The sequence below is a fragment of the Siphateles boraxobius genome, unplaced genomic scaffold (assembly GCF_051911475.1).
Source record: "Siphateles boraxobius isolate OS27281-9 unplaced genomic scaffold, OSU_SipBor_1 5, whole genome shotgun sequence".
Classification (NCBI taxonomy): Eukaryota; Metazoa; Chordata; class Actinopteri; order Cypriniformes; family Leuciscidae; genus Siphateles; species Siphateles boraxobius.
In genome coordinates, this window is record NW_027509141.1 from 3,826,183 (window position 1) to 3,843,983 (window position 17,801).

The 17,801-nt window shown below is 44.5% G+C and overlaps 1 protein-coding gene across 1 annotated transcript; it reads right to left on the reverse strand.

Annotated features, from left to right (window-relative positions):
• Positions 1–824: 824 nt before the first annotated feature.
• LOC143712045 (uncharacterized) lies at positions 825–13,846 on the reverse strand. Its single transcript, XM_077204265.1, has 8 exons — positions 13,514–13,846; positions 13,333–13,423; positions 10,100–10,216; positions 9,917–9,992; positions 9,551–9,808; positions 9,211–9,382; positions 1,109–1,257; positions 825–1,022 (listed from the first exon to the last, which is right to left on the reverse strand). The coding sequence occupies exons 1-8, from the start codon at positions 13,750–13,752 to the stop codon at positions 847–849; spliced, it is 1,278 nt and encodes a 425-aa protein (XP_077060380.1). The 5' UTR covers positions 13,753–13,846; the 3' UTR covers positions 825–846.
• Between the last annotated feature and the right edge of the window lie 3,955 nt (positions 13,847–17,801).

The window sequence follows — 17,801 nt, forward strand, 5'->3', positions numbered from 1 at the left end:
TGTATGAAAGCAGTTAGTGTTCCGGTTAGGACGGGAATATTCTGTTCATGTAAATATAGTCATTATCACAAGGACATTTTATTGTCATGTGGACTGAGTGTAAGGCATGCAGATAAATGCGTGAGTTTATCTTGGCACATTTTGTTTAACAGGTGCTTGTGTGGTAGATGTGAGGCTATGCCATCAGCAGTGGAGAGTGTGTGCTGTAGGGAGGTCGACGCCTATTGGTCCCTTGTCCAAAACCTAGATCCCCCAGAAGACATTACCTGCCTCACACTCCATCCAGGGTTTGAAGCATCCTGTATAAATCCTTTTGTGCTGCAGATAGCATACTTGAACTTCAGACAGGAGCATGGCCCTCTCCAAGCCAGCAGGCCAGAGTATGTTTTGAGCAAAAATTATTTCACACTGCAATTTAAAGAACCAGCTTTTCTACACCAAAATAGTAAATCCTGTTAAGCAGGTTTTTAAATTCAGTGGTTTCCATATACTTACTATAAAAACAACTTTGGTGTTGTGTAGTATAGTAGAATATCAGCCAACAGGACATTCAATATTTACCATTGGAATTGTTTACTATGAAAACATGGTATGATCAAAATGTAATTAGGTCCCAATCTCCACCACAGGCCGTTCCGATACACAGCATACAGACAGGTTGTCGGCTGGGCGTACGGAATACTAGGCAGGGACATTAGGAAAGCCATACCTTCATGTGTTGTGTCAGCAATAAGGAGGCAGTTTGCAGAGGCGGGACAAACGTACAAAGGTTTCCAGTGGCCCCACTTGGAAGACGATTAATAAATTCATAGTGAAACAAACTGTATTGGTCAAAGTTATCTTTTATTACGTGTTAAAACGCGAGTGTCGTGCGAGATGGAGGCTGACTGCCTCATCCTTGGGAACCTTCTGGAGGGAATTGGTGAGGGGGGGCGGGGCAGCAGAGGACAAGACAGCACTGCTTTCTTGTAGGGCCTGTGGTGACTTTGAGTATTCCTCTACCAGAGGATTTGTTGCGTATCCTTGAGGAGAGATGTTTAGAACACATTTAATAACATGGTTGACTCACATAAAAAAAGATATTTAGAAACTAAGTGAAACTACTAACCGTAAGATGGTTTCTCCTTGATGGGGTGGACTACCCAGCCACCTTTCCGAAACCGCGGGTAGCGAACGGCGTAGCGTGCCTCACCCTCACTGGTTCGAGCTACATCTCTGTTGCCATTACTATTGAAATGTAGGGCTGCCAAGAGAAGTCTGTAGGAGATAAGTAGATAGAACATTAGGTCTCCAAAGCTAACCCAATGCAGTGAAATGCAACAGAAATACATTACATTAATGTTTTCAGTTCAAATGGGTCTAAGACAATGACTCAACTTTGCAATTATTTTTTTGCAAACAATATGTAATGCTGTTATCAATCCATAACATTTTGGTCCGCTATACAAGACTTCATTAGTTTTTAGCCATATTCATTCTGTCATCATTTACCTGCTACAAAAGTATTGCAATATCCTGAATTTTTTTTTTTTTACTGGGCAACGATTAATCGCATACAAAATAAAAGTTTGTGTTTACATAATATATGTGTGTGTACTGTATAATAATTTTTTATATATAAATATACACATATGCATGTATATATTTAAGAAACATTTGCATGTATATACTGTATATACAGGTCCTTCTAAAAAAATTAGCATATTGTGATAAAGTTCATTATTTTCCATAATGTAATGATAAAAATTAAACTTTCATATATTTTAGATTCATTGCACACCAACTGAAATATTTCAGGTCTTTTATTGTTTTAATATTGATGATTTTGGCATACAGCTCATGAAAACCCAATATTCCTATCTCAAAAAATTAGCATATTTCATCCGACCAATAAAATAAGTGTTTTTAATACAAAAAAAAAAGTCAACCTTCAAATAATTATGTTCAGTTATGCACTCAATACTTGGTCGGGAATCCTTTTGCAGAAATGACTGCTTCAATGCGACGGGGCATGGAGGCAATCAGCCTGTGGCACTACTGAGGTGTTATGGAGGCCCAGGATGCTTCGATAGCGGCCTTAAGCTCATCCAGAGTGTTGGGTCTTGCGTCTCTTAACTTTCTCTTCACAATATCTCACAGATTCTCTATGGGGTTCAGGTCAGGAGAGTTGGCAGGCCAATTGAGCACAGCAATACCATGGTCAGTAAACCATTTACCAGTGGTTTTGGCACTGTGAGCAGGTGCCAGGTCGTGCTGAAAAATGAAATCTTCATCTCCATAAAGCTTTTCAGCAGATGGAAGCATGAAGTGCTCCAAAATCTCCTGATAGCTAGCTGCATTGACCCTGCCCTTGATAAAACACAGTGGACCAACACCAGCAGCTGACATGGCACCCCAGACCATCACTGACTGTAGGTTCCTCGACACTGGACTTCAGGCATTTTGGCATTTCCTTCTCCCCAGTCTTCCTCCAGACTCTGGCACCTTGATTTCCGAATGACATGCAAAATTTGCTTTCATCCGAAAAAAGTACTTTGGACCACTGAGCAACAGTCCAGTGCTGCTTCTCTGTAGCCCAGGTCAGGCACGCTTCTGCCGCTGTTTCTGGTTCAAAAGTTGCTTGACCTGGGGAATGCGGCACCTGTAGCCCATTTCCTGCACACGCCTGTGCACGGTGGCTCTGCATGTTTCTACTCCAGACTCAGTCCACTGCTTCCGCAGGTCCCCCAAGGTCTGGAATCGGTCCTTCTCCACAATCTTCCTCAGGGTCCGGTCACCTCTTCTCGTTGTGCAGCGTATTTTGCCACACTTTTTCCTTCCCACAGACTTCCCACTGAGGTGCCTTGATACAGCACTCTGGGAACAGCCTATTTGTTCAGAAATTTCTTTCTGTGTCTTACCCTCTTGCTTGAGGGTGTCAATGATGACCTTCTGGACAGCAGTCAGGTCGGCAGTCTTACCCATGATTGCGGTTTTGTGTAATGAAACAGGCTGGGAGTTTTTAAAAGCCTCAGGAATCTTTTGCAGGTGTTTAGAGTTAATGGGTTGATTCAGATGATTAGGTTAATAGCTCGTTTAGAGACCCTTTTCAAGATATTCTAATTTTTTGAGATAGGAATTTTGGGTTTTCATGAGCTGTATGCCAAAATCATCAGTACAAAATACAAACAAACATGCAGACAAACATGCACACAAAAATACACAGGCAACACCCATAAGGCTGAGGCCGTAACACTTCTCCCCCTAAAGGAAGAATCAGATTTTTTTTCTCTTCTCTTTCCTTCCTTAGAAGGGAAAAGAAAACTGATTCTGCATAAAATTACACAGAAAACTTAACTTAATCCGCGAGACAACGCATCTGCCACCACGTTGTCGGATCCTTTTTTATGACGGATCTCTAAATTATATGGCTGAACCATTAAGGCCCAACGCATCAATTGTTGGTTATGGTTGTACATTTTGCTCAGAAAAACCAGCGGATTGTGATCCGTATAAACGACGATAGGAGAAGAACTAGACCCCACATAAACGTTAAAATGTTGTAAGGCTAACAACATCGCTAAAGTTTCTTTTTCAATCGTTGAATAATTCAACTGATGACGGTTAAACTTAGCTGAAAGGTACGATACTGGGTGGCTTATTTCATCAGCACCCTCCTGCAGCAAGACAGCTCCCACTCCAACCGCACTAGCCTCGACCTCAAGCTGGAACGGACGAGTCACATCTGGAGCAGACAGTACAGGTGCACTGCAAAGGAGAGATTTTGCAGAAAGAAATGCCTGCTGGCACTCATTAGTCCAATCAAAACAAACTTTAGGACTACACAACTTCGTTAAAGAAGCAACCACACTCGAGAAATTTTTACAAAAGCACCGGTAGTACCCAACCATCCCCAGGAACCTACGTAGTTCTCTCCTCGTAGTAGGTACTGGGTAACTGAGGACAGCAGCCACTTTTCCGTCCAATGGCCGTACCTGACCGTTTCCCACCTGCTTCCCTAAATAGGTGACAGAAGCCTTAACAAATTCAAATTTTTTTAGGTTTAACGTTAAGGAAGCAGCTTCTAATCGGCGAAACACGTCATGTAAGGTCAGCATGTGTTCAGCCCATGTAGACAAATAAATAACTACATCGTCCAAGTAGATATTACAGTTAGGAACCTCGCCTAAAACTATGGACATTAAACGTTGAAACGTTGCGGGTGCGTTTCGCAGACCGAATGCCATACGTTTGTACTGCAGAAAAGCATCAGGGGTTACGAATGCGGAGATCTTAGAAGCGCGCTCGGTTAAAGGCACCTGCCAATAACCTTTCAGAAGATCTAACTTGATGATGTATTTCGCACCCCCAAGACTGTCAATGCAATCGTCCATCCGCGGTAACGGAAAAGCATCAGCCACAGTGACGGAATTTACCTTTCTAAAGTCAGTACAAAAGCGTAAAGACCCATCAGCCTTTGGTACCAGAACGCACGGCGAGCTCCATGGACTATTACTCGGAACAGCGAAACCATTCTGCGATAAATACTCAACCTCACTTTTCATTGCTTCTCTCTTACTTATTGGGCAACGGTAAGCATGTTGCTTAATGGGTAATGCACTACCGACCTCGATGTCATGCTGGATGACATTAGTACCGGGAGGAATGTCATTGAACAAAGTCGGGAAATTGTCTATCAGCTTCATTACGTCCTCTCGCTGTTCAGGCGATAGATAGGATAGTTGATCGGGAAGCGAAGATAAAACCTTAGAGTTTTCAAAACATCCTCCTCTTAAAGCATCCATACATACATTCAACCCATCGTCCGCAGTATCGGTAGGCAAAGCATAAGCTAGCAATGAAACACGCTCAGTATTTAATTGTGGGGTCACCGGTTCACAAACCAAATTCTCAGTGTTCTCTTTTGTTTCGACACGACAAAAATATAGTTTCAACATATTCACGTGACATAAACGAGTTTTTCGCCTCCGTTCTGGAGTGTGTAAGATATAATCAGTTTCATTCAACTTACTTTTTATCACGTAAGGACCAGAGAACCGCACAGAGAGAGAAGATCCAGGAATAGGGAACAGCACTAGAACTTTCTCGCCTGGCAAAAACTTATGCACAACTGCTTTCCTATCGAAATGTTTTTTCATTTTCTTTTGTGACAGAAAGTGCTTCCTTCGCCACAGTACACGCATTGTTTAACCGTTCACGAGTATGTGATACAAAATCAAGGACGTTGGTCTTCGCAGACGAACCGTTACAGAGAAATTCCTCCTTTAACATTTTCAAAGGACCACGGACATTATGTCAGAACACAAGCTCTGACAGGCTAAACCCAAGCGAGTCCTGTCGCGCCTCACGCACCGCAAATAAAACTAATGGAACTCCATCATCCCACTCATTCCCAGTCTCTATACAATACTTCCGCAGCACAGATTTTAATGTTTGGTGCCACCTCTCCAAAGCTCCTTGCGACTCAGGATGATAGGCACTTGATACCACATGAGACACCCCAAGAGCCTTTAACGAAGTACGGAAGACACGAGACACAAAATTTGAACCCTGATCGGTTTGGACCGTTTTCGGCAACCCAAAAGTTGTAAAAAATTTGGTTAAAGCTTTAGTTACCGTCTTAACCGTTATGTTCCGTAACGGGATGGCCTCTGGAAAACGTGTAGCCACGCACATGATTGTCAACAAATATTGACAACCAGACTTAGCCCGAGGAAGTGGACCCACACAGTCAACTAGAACGCGCTCGAATGGTTCGCCAACTGCAGGAATAGGAAAGAGAGGAGCAGGCGGTACAACCTGATTAGGTTTTCCACTGACCTGACAAATATGACATGTCTTACAGTATGTCACGACATCAGATTTTAACCCTGGCCAAAAAAAAATGCTGGAGCACCCGGTTATAGGTCTTAGTTATCCCTAGGTGTCCAGACCAAGGATGGTCATGAGCCAGACTTAAAACATGTGTTCGAAATTTCGAAGGCACCACAATTTGATGCACCGCATTCCAATCTTCCCGCTGCTCAGGATTTAATGATCTACTCCATTTACGCATGAGCACATTATCGTTCCAGTAAAACTGGTGGTTACGCAGCGACATTTTGTCATTATCAACACTCGCACGACATTTTTCTAATGATAAATCATTTTGCTGAGCTTGGATCAGAATTTCACGCGAGACAGACAAATCAGCGATAAAATCAAACCCAACAGATGACCTTAAAGTCGTTTTAGACGAGTCTGGAGAATCGGGAAGAACATCAGTTTTCAAAATCTTTGAAAAGACAGAATCGCAAAGAGTATTACTTTCCTGAATGTCATGTTTCGCCTGTGCTCGCGTCACAACAGCACTAAATACATTCGGCAAATTTTTACCAAGTGCATCAGCCTGCGAATCATTACACGGGACATCAATGACTTGCACTACCGGCATTACCTTACCTCCAGCTATGTCATTTCCCATGATAAAATCCACACCTTTCACCGGTAAAGAGGGACGAACTGCAACCTCAAAGCACCCAGATGCCAAATCAGAAGAAATGTATACACGATGAAGAGGAACAGGCACAAAACCCATTTCAATACCCTGCACAATCGCGCTGGTATTACACGCCGAGTCAGCACAAAAACCCAAAACATCTGATAATATAAAAGACTGAGACCCTACGGTGTCACGGAGAATTCTTACAGGTTTTCGGCTTTCGACCTTCTCATTTAACGACACAAATCCATCGAACACGAAAGGCTGAAAACAGCTATCAGGTGTCGCACGAGAAATTACGGATGGCGGGGACACAGTTTTCACTAAGAACGAACCTCGAGGCTGAAAAGATGAAGAATCTTGTCGCTCCTGTTTACGTTTTAAAGTACGACACTCAGCTATAATATGTCCCATCTTATGACAGTAACCGCACTCTCGATTAGACTTCAGACTGGTAGGAACCCATTTATTTCGCAAATCAGAAAGATTTTCATTTTCTTTTAATGAGGAACCCCCAGAGTCAGACGGACGCTTTAGAAACAGTTTTGTGCATTAATGCATACTCGTCAGCTAACACAGCAGCCTGTTGTACAGTGCTGACTTTCTGTTCGTTTAAGTACAACGCAGTACGTTCTGGAACACAGTTTTTAAACTCTTCAATCAGCAAAAGTTCTCGCAAAGAATTATAGTCAGTTACCTTGCACGCTTTGATCCACCGATCAAATAAAATGCCCTTTTCGCGAACGAACTCGACATAAGTTTGAGACGGGCCTTTTTTCATGGTACGAAATCGTTGTCGATAATGCTCAGGAACTAATTCATATGCTCGTAATATTGCAGTTTTCACAGCATCGTACTGCACGCTTTCCTCTAACGAGAGAGATGCACACACCTCTTGTGCCTTACCTGATAGTTTACATTGTAACATTAGTGCCCAAACCTTGTTTGGCCATCTTAAGGCAACAGCAACTCGTTCAAAAGCTTGAAAATACGCCTCAACTTCTCCCTCACGGAAGGGTGGGACGATAGAGATATTTTTAGCCACATCAAAATGTGTTGAAAACGGCGCTACAGACTCAGATCCAATATCAGACGGCACAAAATTAACACCCGAAGTTGATGGACCAGCCGATGTCTCAGAGTTAACCTCCAACCTAGATGTTTTAACAATAGATTTTTTAGGTACCTCTGGAACCGCCTGCAACTCCAACTCCCGCAGTCGCACTTTCGTATCAGCATCAATTCGGTACATTTCGTTCTGACGCTTCAAATCATCTTGTCTCGCCTGAGCTTTGTCCTGACTCTCCAATTGTAACCGTGCTAAATGTAACTTCAAACGGGAATCTGCACGCAAACCCGATGATGACTCTGTGGACAGTGAAAGAGGTTCAAATTTAGGCATGAAAAAGACGGACGTACCTCCGCACCAACCTCAATCACTGGCGTCACTGGAACACCACTCGACACACGTAAGGGCGAACTTCCTGCAGCTGGTGCCGCCAACTCCGCTGCTGCAGTAGGAACAGCCTCCATAGAATGAAATACCCCCTTATTAATCAGGCTAGTCACTAAACAAGCTTTCAACTCTTCTTTACGCAGTGTTCTAGAGATAGAAATCTCATAATGTTGAGCAATAAGAAACAAATCATTTTTCCGACATGTCTCTAAAACTTCAACACTAGGTTGATCTAACAATTGTTTTAGCTAAAACGTTGCCATCTTTAAAGAAAAGAAAACGCAAAAGCAATCAGGATAATCCAACACCCTCTGGACCTACCTACCTAACTATACCCTACCTAGTCTTCAGAGGGTACCGATTAAGAGATCGCTCTCTCCCCCGGAATACCTCCAAAAACAACAAACTAAAATAATAAAGAAAAACAATAAACAGTAAACCGTCGTCAGGACTGGCGCTAAGCACAGCCCCGCTGGCTTACTCTTCCTAACCAGAGGATATGGATCACCTGAATCAAATTAGATCAATCAAATTACCACTACTCGGACACAAATCTCGGACGAGCCCCCATTTATGTTACGAACCCTGTTGTTAAAAATGCTCGTTTCATAAGGGTTCAGCAACATAAAAGGAAACGCAAGGCAAAGAGCAGTTTAAAGCATTTATTTTCAGACTAACAAATGACTGCAAAAACTCACATCTCTCAAGTTCTCTCTCTCCGCATGTAACACACATTTTCTCTACACTAACCTCAACATAGACATACCAAACACTAACAAATAAAACAAAGTAGTGGCACAATACAAAGAACACAGCTTGAGTTGATCAGCCGGCTGGACATCATGACACGCACGGAGTTCACCGCTGCGTGTCTCACCCTCCTGCACACTCCACTTATATGCTCAGCACGAGCCATCAGAGCAACGAACCACAGGTGCGCAGGGGAGGAGCCTACACTCAGAAAGAAACACCAATTAGAAGACGAGACAAACATGCACACAAAAATACACAGGCACCACCCATAAGGCTGAGGCCATAACAATATTTATACATAATTAATATTATATATAAATATAATATTTTATATATAAATAACATATTTTCTTAAATATATACATGCATATGTGTGTATTTATATATATAAAAAATAATTATACACAGTACACACACATATTATGTAAACAAACTTTTATTTAAGATGCGATTAATCGTTGCCCAGCACTAAAAAAAATACCTAATTTTATTAGTATCGATACTTAAGTGATAACACTACCTGCTGTACATCCCAAGAAAAGAAAAGCCAGTGTGTTTGGGAGCAAAGTGCAGAATGAGGGAATGGTAGGCCTCCAGGGAGAATGTCTGATGCTGAGGCGACAATTGTCGAATATCCTTTACCAGTGCTTTCCTGGCAGCTACACTCTCCAGTTTAGTGGCTGCTGGTGATCCTGAATAAAACATATTCTGTCATATCGTCTGTTGCATTTCATAACACAAGTAATTATTAGTACACATGGGGTTACGTATTGATAAAACCAAACTAAACTTAACAAGCACTGAAAAAAGTTTAGCCTCAAAACATTTGACATCTTTCAACATAGGCTACTATGTTGTACCTGGTTCAAGCCACTCCTTGTTTCTTGCCTCTCCTTCCAACGGTGGATGTGCGCAGCTGGTAAATGCAGGAGTGCTGTGTTCATGTATGTCCTGTACATGATTTATCATACTCTGCCATTTTGCATGCATCTCATCTGGATCTCCTGTAGGGGTGGAAGCTGCGGTCCAGTAGAGATGGTTGATAATGGCTGGCCTCCACAGCTTCAGATCCTCACAGTCCCTCTCTTTTGCAGCAGCATCCAGTGCTTTCTGTACACCTGTTCCAGAGCAGACAAACAGAGCAGAGCAAACTAATTATTAGGAAAGTGAACTTAACTACAAAAAACAAGTCTGTTATATAGAACTACCAACAGCACAATACATACTTTTCCCAATATGCCAGATGTCAAAGAAATGCCTTGTTCCTTCTGAACACATTTTCTCACGTACCCACTTGGCCACCTAAAACAAAGAACACACAAATTGATTTTATAGAATTTAGAATTTATTTTGAGTGATACTGTGCATGTCAATACTGTTCAGCTTTAGATCTCTTCTAGCATCATCACCTGCCGATTTCTGTCTGTTATCAGAGCAGACACTTGCATGTCTTGGTCCATCAGGAACTGCATACTCCGCTTTAGACCCTCTAGCTCACACCAAGAGCTGCTTGGGACTTCTGAGCTCTGTAAAATCAATTGATTATTACTGAACAGTATCAGTAATATCAGTAACTAAATCAGACACATGGGCTCACCACCTGCAGGAAGAGACGTAAGGGGCCGGTGCAGAGAGGATCGGGTGGCAGTCGAAGGCGGGGACCTCGACGACCCGATCCCTGGACACGGAAACTAGCCTTAGGGACGTAGAACATCACCTCGCTGGCGGGGAAGGAGCCTGAGATGATGCGTGAGGTTGAGAGGTTCCGACTAGAGATAGTCGGGATCACTTCTACGCATGGCTTGGGCTCTGGAACCACACTCCTTGAGAGAGGATGGACTCTTCACCACTCTGGAGTTGCCCATGGTGAGAGGCGACGGGCTGGTGTGGGTTTGCTTATAGCCCCCCAGCTCAGCCGCCATGTGTTGGAGTTTACCCCGGTGAACGAGAGGGTCGTTTCCCTGCGCCTACGGGTCGGGGATAGGTCTCTCACTGTCGTGTGTGCCTACGGGCCAAACGGCAGTGCAGAGTACCCGGCCTTCTTGGGGTCTCTGGGAGGAGTGCTGGAAAGTGCTCCGACTGGGGACTCCGTCGTTCTACTGGTGGACTTCAACGCTCACGTGGTTAGCGACAGTGACTCCTGGAGGGGCGTGATTGGGAGGAACGGCCCCCCCGACCTGAACCCGAGTGGTGTTCAGTTATTGGACTTCTGTGCTAGTTACAGTTTGTCCATAACGAACACCATGTTCAAGCATAAGGGTGTCCACCAGTGCACGTGGCACCAGGACACCCTAGGTCGCAGGTCGATGATCGACTTTGTGGTCGTTTCATCTGACCTGCGGCCGTATGTCTTGGACACTCGGGTGAAGAGAGGAGCGGAGCTGTGAACTGATCACCACCTGGTGGTGAGTTGGATACGATGGCAGGGGAGGAGGCTGGACAGACTCGGCAGACCCAAGCGTACTGTAAGGGTTTGCTGGGAACGTTTGACTGAGTCTCCTGTCAGAGAGATCTTCAACTCCCACCTCCGGCAGAGCCACGACCGGATCCCGAGGGAGGCTGGAGATATTGAGTCTGAGTGGACCATGTTCTCCACCTCCATTGTCGAAGCGGCTGCTCGGAGCTGTGGCCGTAAGGTCTCCGGTGCCTGTCGAGGCGGCAATCCCCGAACCCGGTGGTGGACACCGGAAGTAAAGGATGCCGTCAAGCTGAAGAAGGAGTCCTATCGGGCCTGGTTGGCTTGTGGGACTCCTGAGGCAGCTGACAGGTACCGGCAGGCCAAGCGGACTGCAGCCCGGGTGGTTGTGGAGGCAAAAACTCGGGCCTGGGAGGAGTTCGGTGAGGCCATGGAGAAGGACTATCGGCTGGCCTCGAAGAGATTCTGGCAAACTGTCCGGCGCCTCAGGAGAGGGAAACAATGCCCTACCAACGCTGTTTACAGTGGAGGTGGGCAGCTGTTGACCTCAACTGGGGATGTCGTCGGAAGGTGGAAGGAATACTTCGAGGATCTCCTCAATCCCGCCGTCACGTCTTCTATTGAGGAAGCAGAGGCTGAGGGCTCAGAGGTGGACTCGTCCATCACCCTAGCTGAGGTCACCGAGGTAGTCAAGAAACTCCTCGGTCGCAAGGCACCAGGGGTGGATGAGATCCGCCCTGAGTACCTCAAGTCTCTGGATGTTGTGGGGCTGTCTTGGCTGACACGCCTCTGCAGCATCGCGTGGCGGTCGGGGACAGTGCCTCTGGGATGGCAGACCGGGGTGGTGTTCCCTCTTTTTAAGAGGGTGTGTTCCAACTACAGGGGGATCACACTTCTCAGCCTCCCTGGGAAAGTCTATGCCAGGGTACTGGAGAGGAGAATACAGCCGATAGTGGAACCTCGGATTCAGGAGGAACAGTGCGGTTTTCGTCCAGGCCGTGGAACACTGGACCAGCTCTATACTCTCTACAGGGTGCTGGAGGGTTCATGGGAGTTTGCCCAACCAGTCCACATGTGCTTTGTGGATTTGGAGAAGGCATTCGACTGTGTCCCTCGCGGCGGCCTGTGGAGGGTGCTCCGGGAGTATGGGGTCCGGGGTCCTTTGCTAAGGGCTGTCCGGTCCCTGTATGACCGAAGCAGGAGCTTGGTTCGCATTGTCGGTAGTAAGTCAGACTTCTTCCCGGTGCATGTTGGACTCCGGCAGGGCTGCCCTTTGTCGCCGGTTCTGTTCATAGTTTTTATGGACAGAATTTCTAGGCGCAGCCAGGGGCCGGAGGGTGTCAGGTTTGGGGACCACGCGATTTTGTCTCTGCTTTTTGCGGATGATGTTGTCGTGTTGGCCCCTTCACACCAGGACCTTCAGCATGCACTGGGACGTTTTTGCAGCCGAGTGTGAAGCGGCTGGGATGAAAATCAGCACCTCCAAATCCGAGGCCATGGTCCTCAGTCGGAAAAGGGTGGCTTGCTCACTTCAGGTTGGTGGAGAGATCCTTCCTCAAGTGGAGGAGTTTAAGTATCTTGGGGTTTTGTTCACGAGTGAGGGAAGGATGGAACGGGAGATTGACAGACGGATCGGTGCAGCTTCTGCAGAAATGCGGTCGATGTACCGGTCTGTTGTGGTGAAGAAGGAGCTGAGCCGTAAGGCAAAGCTCTCGATTTACCGGTCAATCTACGTTCCTACTCTCACCTATGGTCATGAGCTTTGGGTCATGACCGAAAGGACAAGATCCCGGATACAGGCGGCCGAAATGAGCTTTCTCCGCAGGGTGGCTGGCCGATCCCTTAGAGATAGGGTGAGAAGCTCGGTCACTCGGGAGGAGCTCAGAGTAGAGCCGCTGCTCCTCCACATCGAGAGGGGTCAGCTGAGGTGGCTCGGGCATCTGTTCCGGATGCCTCCTGGACGCCTTCCCGGGGAGGTGTTCCGGGCACGTCCCTCTGGGAGGAGACCCCGGGGAAGACCTAGGACACGCTGGAGAGACTATGTCTCCCGGCTGGCCTGGGAACGCCTCGGTGTCCCCCCGGAAGAGCTGGAGGAAGTGTCCAGGGAGAGGGAAGTCTGGGCTTCTCTGCTCAGACTGCTGCCCCCGCGACCCGGCCCCGGATAAGCGGAGGAAGATGAATGAATGAATAAATCAGACACAAGATTTCTGTGTGACATCAACTTACTTGGACAAGTTGAACATCCAAAACTTTGTTAATCCGATCCTCAATCAAGGAGTAGCTACCATATTTGGCACAGTGTCCAGGAGAATCTGATCTAAGAACGTCAAAAACAGTTACATTTAGAGGTTAATGCAAAAGCACACTGACCTGTTCTACATCAGTGACGTGAGCTGGATCATTCTACCTGCAGTCACCAGACAGGATCAATCCACCTCCAGTCTCCTTCAACTCCCTGATGATCCCCCTCTGCTCATTCCTCCAGGCCTGCACGATAGTAGGGATAGTGTAATAGCGCTGATGGCGGAAAAAAGTGCCGGGACTTATGCACTGCAGTCCAAACAGCTTCAGCATCCTGATGGTCTGAGTAGCCATGCAACCTGAGAAGTGGATGGCACCGCTGAGTAAAAGGTTGCAGGCAGGCATGTTTCGATGCACCTTTTCTTGGTTTTGCCAGTAACGCTCATAACCACAAGTTCCGCAGGCCTGAAAGATGAGAGAAGATTCAAGACTCAAGCAGCTTTAAGATGAGGCAGTGAAATGCCTGTATAGTTAAGACACAAATAATTAATATACATACTGTACATTCAAAATCTATAATTCAGCTCCTCACAGACAGTTGACAATTAAGACATTACCTGCTTAACTTTTATGAAGGTTCCTTCCGGGTGCATTATGTGTCCCTGGTCCCCACAGCATGCAGGGCAAACCGTGAACAAGGACAGCAACTGCTTCTGGCAAACAATGAACTTGTCAACAGCACTGAAAACAAGAAAAGGAAAAAACACATTAATTCTTACCATGACATTTTTGATACACAATCAGAAACAGTTTCCATTAATAAAAAGGTTTTTACTTTGGGTCACTGAGAGATTCCAGCTCTTCTGGTTCCTCCTCAGAGGACTCCATGACATATCACCAGAATGGTTGATGATATCAGAAAATGACCATTCATCATTACTTTGTTCCGGACTGGCCAGTGGAGTTGATCTGCGATGCTCTAACCTTTCGGTTTGAGTCCCCACAGCCACCATCTGAGGCTTTACCTGAACAGCTTAGATGAAAGAGATTAATCTTAATAATTGTTCACCATTGTACATTCATTGGTAATAACACATGCACTATCTAATGCAACCCAGTACAAAATATCTTTTTCTAACATTATGAAATTCATAAGTTTTAATGTTTACTGTCTGAAAAGTGTAAATTACAAAATAGTAACCATGGAGTTCATGAAAAATGTTGACATGTAATCCTTATTTGTGATTGTATATGGCATGTATGGTTAAAGCTAGATATAAGCTAACTACCTAATGAACGATGTAAACATCTTATGTTGCACTGTGATTCACGATGGGCCACTACTGGCTCAGGGTCCATTGTATAGATGTCTCCATCTCCATCATCTTCAGGATCTGAAGTGGCAGTTGCACCCGCTCTGTCTTTGCTGGCAACACTCTCTCCCAAAATCTGAAAACAGACCAAAATTACAACTTTGAACTTTAAAAAATGTAGTCATTTCATGAAAATCCCCCATTCGTGTATTATTTAAAAGACTGCTAATCTTTTCAAAATAGTCCCGAGCTGCATCCCCTCGCATGTGCCCTGTTGATACCAGCTTTGATAAGTCAAAGAAAACCAATGCAACTTCGATGTAACTAAGAAAACCAGAAAACTAATATTGTAAAGCATTACTTGGATGCGTTTCCAAAAAGATTATCTTATTAACTCAATAAAATAAGTGTCAGGAGGTAACTTAGAGTCCTGCGCTCCCGCCCGCCGAATTTCTGACCATTACCACCCGTTCCCGCCGAATTTCTGACCATTACCACCCGTTCCCGCCCGCGCCCGCCAAATTTCTGACCATTACCACCCGTTCCCGCAACCTATGTGTTACACTCCCGCCCGCAAATTTATTCCCGTATAATAATAGAGATGCATTGATTTTGTGTCTTATCCCGTCCCGCAGGAAAAAACACGTATTTGTATTGCTATTATTAAAGAGATTCATGGGGTTAACGTAACAAGAGTAAGCTGACGGCGTGACTTCATGGTGCCAACTTCTCAGGTCAGAACAGCTAACTTACAGTCAGCAAAAGTCATGCCAAGACTAATCCATTATAACGTCAAGAAAAATATATTTGCAGAAATTACATGCAGAGCTACATTTCGATGCAACATGTAATGTATTATAAGACTTACTGTGCAAAGCTCCCGTTTTCGACGCGCAGATTCTCTGCTAGTGCTAACGTTAACGTTAGACTCTTCACTCCCGCCAGATTTTGCTGGTGGACTTGCATGCACCGATGGCACAGCTCCATTTGCCAGCCCATCCCACTCTCTTCGTCGAAATCCCATGCGAAATTCCTTAAGATCTCCTTGGTTGTAGCTGTCCGTTGTGAAGTGTTTTGCACATTGCAGTGTGTCTTGTCACCGAGGAGGCAGCGAAATTGCTTCTCTTTGCCTGGACGAAACGTATCCAAGCACGGAAATCTTTGTATTTCTTGTTTGGAAATCGGTGGACCCGATGACCAGACAAGTTGCAGTGGTTGCATCCAAAACAAACGCAAGAATTCACCATTGTGACAATTCAAACCAACTCAACTATAACGATAACTACAAGCTCTATTTTCTGTTACCACTTCTCAGACTACGTAAACCCACACACTGAGAACCAGGGCAGCAACGCCTACTTGTTTGCCTGTCGATACGTCATATGACGCGTTCTCTGGAAAAGGGCGTTTTTTTTTAGCCTAGCTTAGAATAGGTACTCTTTTTTCTTAATTTCTGCCTGTGGGTGTTGTAAAACATATGTATTCTTATGTATGTCTTTTTAAATTGACATTTTCATACAAGATTCTGTATAAATTAAGTTATACAATTAAATTAAAAGATGGCCTTTAAGCCCAAAATAGTTTTTGACTCACCAATCGGTAGATTATTGGTACACAAAATCCATCCGCCGCTCTTTCCTCTTTTTTTTTTGGGCCCTTTTGCTGTACTAGTCCATCTAAGGCTGGCGTAGACCTCCCTCTTGCTATTAACTCAGATTTTGAATTAAAATCGAGCTTGGAAAATTTTCTTAACTCCATGATCACGGCCGGTGGTGTCATTTTGACTTTGAATTTGGCGGGGAGGATTAGGCATGTAGGCTAGCTGTGGTGTAGCCTAATGACGTTAGCTGCGCTTAATATTGCAAATGTCCAGTAATTTCGAATCTCGATTTTAATTGGTCCGTGTCTGATACCTAACGGAGATGATTACTGGCATAACATATATACGTCCAAAGGCACAGCAGATTTGTGCTTTTTGCTATACATGTTGAAGAATACAGGATCGAAGTGCGCATGTGCAACATACAGTAAACAAATTCTAGTAACAGAAAAATGCTAGTAGACAGTAAAAGCACTGCTTATTCTACCATTTGTTTTTTATTTGATTATGCGTAACTGCTACATTTGTCATCATAACGTCTAAACAGTTGGAATAACACACATATTGCATATATAAATCACAAGAATAAACAGTAAAAAAAATATTTTGGCAGGTATAGTTTTTTTTTCTCTCATCAAAACTGAATATGTTCATCAGTGGTTACCGTCTATATCAAGCAGGGACACGTTTGTGTGCATTTTATTTTGTGATATCACTGGAATGAATAGAGAGTCTCCACAACAGCGATAGATTGAAGCGCGCGTCTGAGTGAAGAATGTGCTAACCACAAGAGAACACTGTATCCATGACACTGATTGCCGCGGCAACGAGCGCTCAGCTTGAGTTCAAAAACAACACATTTTAATCAAATGTTTGAAACATTTAATCACTTCAAATCCGAGTGCCCCCTTTCTCATGTCCCAATCTGAATGTGATCTTTGGTACTTTTATCCTAGTTCACAACAAGCCAAACACATTGTTCTTTTACCTTCTACAGACGACTTTAAGAAAATTACTGGGATTTTTTTTACTTTGAAAAGGGTTCTCTGAAAGGGGGTATAGCTCAGTGGTAGAGCATTTATCTGCAGATCAAGATGTCTCAGGTTGAAATCCAAGTGTCCCCTTTATCATGTCCCAATCTGAATGTGTTACTTGGTGCTGCTATCCTAGTTCACAACAAGCCAAACATTTGTTCTTTTACCTTCTACTGACGAATTTAAGAAAATTACTGGGATTTTTTTTTTACCTTGAAAAAGGTTTTCTGAAAGGGGTTGTTGTGGCTTTTTTATCATTAAACAAACATCATCACTGAGTAAGAGACACTCTGAGTCCAAATTGATAGTTTATAAAGTATTTATTCTCTTGCAAGAGAGATCCTCGTCACCAATACACATTTGTGAGTCAGTGAAGAGAGATGAGGAGAAGCAGTGTCTGTCTTTTTTATATCTCATTTTCTCCAAGGCCTTATTCCTGCCCTCCCCTCAGGGAGAGAGGTATACTTTGTCTTTTCTATTTCTCCCTGGCCCTGAGAGGTAAATGCC

Coding starts and splice junctions, on each gene's coding strand:
- LOC143712045 (XM_077204265.1), bottom strand. CDS start 13,752: ATGCCTGCCTGCAACCTTTTACTCAGCGGTGCCATCCACTTCTCAGGT. Junction 1,258..9,210: donor TTTCTTGGGATGTACAGCAG/GTAGTGTTATCA, acceptor TATCTCCTACAG/ACTTCTCTTGGCAGCCCTAC. Junction 1,023..1,108: donor CAAGGAGAAACCATCTTACG/GTTAGTAGTTTC, acceptor TCTCTCCTCAAG/GATACGCAACAAATCCTCTG.